This window comes from Chrysochloris asiatica, unplaced genomic scaffold (assembly GCF_000296735.1).
Source record: "Chrysochloris asiatica unplaced genomic scaffold, ChrAsi1.0 scaffold00299, whole genome shotgun sequence".
NCBI lineage: Eukaryota > Metazoa > Chordata > Mammalia > Afrosoricida > Chrysochloridae > Chrysochloris > Chrysochloris asiatica.
Window position 1 is genome coordinate 799031 of NW_006408817.1, and position 7094 is coordinate 806124.

The following is a 7094-nucleotide window of genomic DNA, read 5'->3' on the forward strand; positions in this document are numbered from 1 at the left end:
GTGTATATATATACATATATTCAGTCAGTAGCTCGAAACTACCAGCTGTTCCATGGGAGAAAGATGAGGCTTTCTGCTCCCGTAAAGATTTATAGCCTTGGAAACCCTGTACAGGGTTGCTATGAGTTGGAACCGACTCCACGGCACATAACAACAACAACATATATATATATAATATTTGTATGTGTATATAATGTAATGGATATGAATTGGGCTACTAACCTCAAGGTCAGCAATTCAAAACTACTAGCTGTTCCAGAGGAGAAAGATGAGGCTTTCTGCTCTTGTAAAGACTTACAGCTTCAGAAACCGTATACTGGGTGGCTATGAGTCAAAACCAAATCCAAAGTACAGAACCAACAAACCATGAGTACATCAAGTAGTTTTGCTTTGTTCACTTGTGAAACGTAAGATTTACATGGGGAGCTACAGGGAAGAATTAGGGTAACTTTTGTTGCAGGGATGGGATTGTAAACATTGAGATGAAAACAAAGTGTGTAATTTGTTGAATGTAGAGCTGATGAGCTTGTCTGTAATCCTTCACTCAATTCACAATAAAAAGTTGAAAAAATAAAAAATAAAAAAATAAAAGCACTGATCAGGTGGCCAAACTTTGGGCCTCCTATTCCTGACTCTCCTTTCTCTGTTGCTTCAGGTGATTACAGACCAATTGTGCTCCTTGAATAACTGCCTACAAGCTTTAAAAAAAAGACTCCAGGCACAATGCAAAGAAGTATGAGGTAGAACAGAAGCACTAAACACATTTTTAGCCAACTGACTGGGATGCCCCATGAAGCCATAACCCCACACTTCCAAATGAAGGAACCAAATCTACGTGAGGTGTGGTTGAACATAAGTAAGCTCAGCAGCTACTTTGCTATTATTGTTGTAAATATATCTATCATACAATTTTTGTCAATTCAACCTTTTAGAAGTTTACAACTTTTTGACAGCAATTATAATAATTGCCTCTGCAGCCCTACCCTTAATCAATGTGATTTTTCATCACTCCTAAACCCCGTTTCTCCTTTGCTTCCTCCTGCGGTAATCATCAATAAACTTGGTCCCTACACATTTACTTTTTCATACAAGTGAGGTTATACAATATTTGTCCTTTTGTGACTGACTTCTTTCACTCAGCATAATGTCTTTAAGCACCGTCCATACTTGTATTTTAATATTTAAATTGATTAGCAAAAAGTACCTCAGAAAATGCCATATGAGAAAATGAATATAGTTTCAAAACTATACTTAATAAAATTCAACAGCAATTTGGTCAGTTGATTAGCAGTTTGGTTAGTTGATCAGTTAGGATGCATGCAAAAATGTTAGATAAAGTCACACACACATACATACAGCATAAAATATGGCAAATCTACATTTAATATTTACTGAGCATCAATAATGTACCAGACTATAGCTCAGAGTCTGACTTACTATTAACTAATACAGAATAAAGACTCCTGGCATTGAAGGATCAGCAATGGACTGCAAACCAAAAGGTTGGTAGTTCAAACCCACCAGCTGCTCTTTGGAAACCCTGTACAGGGTCAATAAGAGTTGGAACAGAATCAACAGCACTTAACAACAACACAGAATACAGGTTTTTACAGCTATCTGAAAATACAACATTCCTATAAAAGCATTCATAAATCTCAGTGGCATAAAGTGAAGAAGCAATTACCGCTAACTTATATGCGGGCATTTTTGAGCCTTCTCAGACCCAAAAAATAACCTACCAAGTCATGCCAAATAAGACATAAAACCTAAAAATTAACACTAACTGAAAGTGTTCAAAGACACAGTTCACAGCTGTGGTGGCTGGATATTGAGCTGCTGAGTATAATTCCAGAGGAAGAGCATGGCATGGCCACTCTGGCTGCTCAGGGTGTGTGCTGCCACAAAACACACACTAATTTTTCTTTATTTCAACTTTTTATTGTGAATTGAATGAAAGCTTACAGAACAGATCATCAGTCCCACATTCAACAATCACATACTTTATGTTATTACAATGATTGCAAGCCCTTCCATGTGCCATCAGCTAACAGTATTTACCTCTATTCACTTAATAATTTCTCTTTTTGTCTTTTAAAAAGTGAAAATCTCTTGTATTTATTTCCAATAGGGAAAACATGTACCAATGTAGGTTTTTTATAAAAGCGAACTTTCAAAAAGTGGGGTACATCTATCCTGCTAGTTTGAATACAACTGTATGTATTATGAGTCTGAATACTAATACTTATCAGTTCCATAAGCATGTGAATTACACTGACCTAGGTCAGCTATTTTGAAGAATGCCCCTTAATTTAAATTCTTCTGATGTTTTCCTATGCGTGGTTTGAGGTTATGTATTTATGGCAAGAGTATTGAGAAGTGGTATATTACTCTCAGTGTACCGTATCAGGGGGTTACATGATGTTGCTATGTCTTATATATAGTGATGTTAATCTTGACCACTTGAGCTGGTTGAGGTAATGTCTGCTGGCTTTCTCCACTGTAAAGTTATTTACAATACTACTGTTATTTATTTTGTTGCTAAAACAGTTCCACCTTTGGCCATTGGGAACTTTTAAAAATTGGTTCCCGTATCTTTCTGACATGATTCTATCCATTTTTGAGCATTTAGCACTTTCTGGAACCACAAGGTGTTCTAGATTACCCTCTTATTTTTCCTGCCCTGAAATCAACCACTTCTCTACAGAGCTCTGGCTCCTTTCCCTGAAAAACGGTTTGAGATGTCAGTATCTGGGTTTTGCTCATTGCTCCTTGCATGTCACTGCTGCTAGTCTTTCTCAGTGAACAAAGCCAGGGTAAGAGCCAGGAGAGGGGTTGACTAAAAAAAGAAGGAGAAGCACAAGGGAATTTGGGGTCAACAGAACTACTCTGTATCAGGATTGTGTGTTTAAAACCAATAGAAGTATACACCATAAACAGTACATTTTACTATATGCAATTAATTAAAAAAACCAACAAACCAGCCAGGATATGGAGAGAATCCAAAACAGAATACAAACTAGCAAACGAGCCTACCTGTATTAACAAATGAATACCATAATACTAAAAGGGATGGAAACAAAAAAGAATTACTCCAAATGAAGAAAAAAAAAAAAAAAAGACTTTGGTTGGAGATGGAATCACAGCTGTATTTTGGTTGGAGATGGAGTTACAGCTGTATATAATAATGCTGTACTTAGTAACCTTGTTTCTCATAGGGGTATGAGCTAATCGTATAGATGAGGGAACTTCAAAAAGTTCATGGAAAAGTAGAATGAGAAGATAATGGATTTTTTTCACAAACTGTCTAAAGTCCCTTCATACCAACCAGTGTTGTACTAAGAAGAACGTATGTTGTAGATAATGGCAGCTTTCTCATAATTGGAGAAACAAATGACAAGTAAGGAAAGGGAAAAGGCTACATTAATCTCTGTGATTCAACTAGAATGGGTGTCATCAGTAAGAATGTATACTTTAACACACACAGATAAAGATGGGCAAAATTGATATAGATATAAATAAAAATACACGCACAAGCATGAGTAAGTATAAATGCATGTATTGCTAGGCCTATTTTGGATGTTTCACATTTGTTAACTCATTATTCTTTATACCAGCATTTTGAGGTAAGCAATTTTTAAGCTCTGGTAGTGTAGTGGTTACGAATTGGGCTGCTAACGTCAAGATCAGCAGTTCGAAACTACCAGCTGTTCCACGGGAGAAAGATGAGACTTTCTGCTTCCTTAAAGATTTGCAGCCTCATAAATCCTGTGCAGGGTCACTAAGAGTCGGAACCGACTCCATGGTACTTAACAACAACAACATCCCCGCTTTAAAGGTGGGAAAACTGAGACTATAAGGAATTGCCATACCTCACAGATCTAGTGAGAAAACCTGCTGTGGCATTGCAGGATACTGCACTAGACCACAGCATCGGTTTGAATCATGAAGTCAGCAGTTCAAATTCACCAATTGTTCCTCGGAAACCCTACACAGGGTCGCTCTGCGTTGGAGCCAACTTGACAGCACTTAGTAGCAACAATAACAACACAGAGCTAGTGAAGGAGCCCTGGTAGCACAGTGGATTACTAGCTAAGTTTCTAACCACCAGGTCAGCAGTTTGAATCTACCAGTCACGCCTTGAAAGAAAGGTGAAACTTTCTGCTTCTGTATAGATTTACAGCCTTGGAATCCCTGTACAAGATCACTGTGGTTTGGCACTGACTCCACGGCATACAACAATGACCACCACCACAGAACTAGTGAGTGTCACAACTGAAAAAGCAACCCTTGTAGGATAGTTCCAAAGCCTGGGGTTGTAACCAATAAAAACAATGTCTTTTACAAAGCAAATCTGAGGAGGTATCTCTGCTCCTCAAAAAGTCAACACAAGATGTACGTAAAAGTAAAATACGCAGGAAGTGGAAGGAGCAGGTCAGCCTACGTGATATGACCATCTCCTAAATGGCTTTTCAGTTAACAGCTGCAAAGATTTCAACAACCATCACCTGAATATGGCTTTTATGTTTCAGTTAAGACAGCCAAAATAATTTCTCCTCACAGTTACAATGATTATTCTTATGTCAGCCATCATAAGCAGTCACAAGCCACATAACATCTACCAGGAGTAATGAATGACATTTATGATATAAACCTAAAACCACCAACACCAACATTTACTGCACTTTTACTATGAGCCAAGTAAAGTTCTTTAAACTTCTTACATGGACTAACTTATTTAATTTTCACAATAATCCTTTGAGACAGATATTGCTTCTACTTGAGATACGGGAAACCTGAGACACAGAGAACTTGAGAAAATCGTCTAAGGTCACACAGCTAGTGTCTGAGACCAGGATGTGTTACCACTAACTATGCTGCCACTCATAAGAGTCATGCTTTCAGCTGCACATATCTGACATGGCATATAAACATCCACAACTAAAATTAATGAGGTGCACCATAACAGAAAAATGTTACAAGTGTTACATGTCATAAACCCACATATTTTAAGAGTTGGCGAAGTAGTGTACCTAAAATTTTTGAAAGAATAAAGCCTCTGTCTTCTTCATTCACTACATTTATTTTAGGTGGTTGATGTCTTGTAAAGATTTCTCAGACCAGTAACTGGAAGTAATAATTCTAAGATTTGTATTTGCTTCAAGCTAAATATACTTGACAGCATTTTTTTGGCTAAGTAACTTGTCATTTGTAGATTCCCTTTTGTTGTTTTTGTTTATATGAGGAGACTTGAAAAAGTTCATGAAAATATGAAAATAAAATATAATGGAAAATTTCCATAATATTTTTGAAGCCCCCTTACATATGTGGGCAGCAGTTATTTAAGGGTATCAAAAACAAAACAAAACAACCCCCTCCCCAAACCTAGAACAAAAGCATTTTTGCTTTGTATTAACTGTATGAAATACATGTAATAATGTAAGACTAAGATAAACAAGATGATAAAACGTAAGTGATTTCTTCAGAATACGTAAGCCTAAGATACACACAGCCATTCTTATTTAAGTAATTTAGGTGAATGGCATAAGTATTCCAAAGTTATCACCAAGTACGAATATATACAACAAATACCTCATGTCTTGGATAAGAGAGACCCTAAGTGTTGGTAACATAACTCCTGAGTCAGATTTTCTTCTTTCTGGTCCAAGGGCAACTGTGTAGAAAAATATCAGCAAAGTATTAGAAATTATTTTGATGAGAACAAATTTCACAGACAACAGAAAAGTTCAAACTCTTTTCCCTGAATACTAATGTTTTGTTAATATAGTAAGCCAGTTATTTTCTCTCTAGCTAATCTGGGTGGCATTAAGAAATTTAAAATGAATCATAAAGTCCACCAAGTAGGAACCTATCTTGCTATGCAAACTTTACCCAAAACACAATTTTAAGAAAGAAAAAAGTCCAATTAGCAAACAATGCAAAGTAGGTAAACTATGGCCATAAGGCCTGGTCATTGTCTAAAATAATTAGTAGCTGATCAGCTCTGGATAATTATATAAGTGACATCTATAAAGCTACCAAGAATGTTAATCATATTCATGCTCATGAGTTACAATATTATTTTGTTATACTTTGATAAGAGTGTTTTTTAAAAATCTAGAGTTTGGACTCTTCTAGACAGTAAGTTTTTACTTCAAAGTTTGAAACTTAACTATAGCATATATATCATGCATAGAAAATAATCTTCATATATAAATTCAATATTCATGAGTTATTCTTATATAAAGTCTAAGTAGTAAGAATATTAATGACACAGAAAAATCACTCCCTTGTATAGCAGTGGTGATTTACGGTTGATTCATGGCAGTTAAGGTGCTCACTATAAACGAGCTGTTGTGGAGTACTGTGGCCTTTACTTCCATTTTCCACTCTGTAAATGAAAACTAGATGACAACATCACACTTAACCTAATGGGAATTTAGGAAGTGGGTTTTTGCTGAATATGAAATCTGCTACTTTCTGAGTGTATAGATTCACTCTACTTTAGGGGGCTAGGAGACAATGCTGATAGACATATATAGATGAAATCGGCAATGAAGGAAAATAGGCAGGGGGCTTTTTGGTGAAAATATGGCTAAGGCCAACCAAAAGGCAGTACTTTCCAGGGCCTTCCACACAATGTGAGTGGTAAACAGGCCATCTACCTTAGCAATTTGTGAGGGAGTTTTCAATGGAACACTTAGGTTCATCTTAAAGCCCAGGAAATAATGGACACGGAGGATTGTTCCAAGACTTGCAGGGAATGTGCTATGTTTATCTTCCTGTCTGAGACTGTCACCACTTAAGTGTGTTATTAATGAAAACACATTGCCCTTTCTGGAGAGAAAGTGAAATACCTCAGAGAATGCCTCTGCACTCCAGATGATTAGACACGATGAAAGACGGCCATAAGAGTGTAAGAAACACAACAACAACACAGAATACCTGACCAAGCAGACTCATGGGACGTTCCCAGAACTTTGAACCACATACAAAGGAATATTTAGAAGGTTGGATGGCTTACAGCTGGGGGAATTTGTAGCAGAAGCAAGAAATCTATTGCTTTCCAGTCCGGGATGCTCAGCTGCTCCAGGAGC

The 7094-nt window shown here is 36.9% G+C and overlaps 1 protein-coding gene across 2 annotated transcripts in view; it reads right to left on the reverse strand.

Annotated features, from left to right (window-relative positions):
• The window catches only part of DENND5B (DENN/MADD domain containing 5B), a 267015-nt gene that overhangs the window by 35450 nt on the left and 224471 nt on the right, over positions 1 to 7094 (reverse strand). For both annotated transcript variants that reach the window (XM_006874749.1, XM_006874750.1), the window contains exon 12: positions 5590 to 5671. In XM_006874749.1, coding sequence (XP_006874811.1) covers positions 5590 to 5671 — 82 coding nt within the window. The remainder of the gene's footprint in view (positions 1 to 5589; positions 5672 to 7094) is intronic.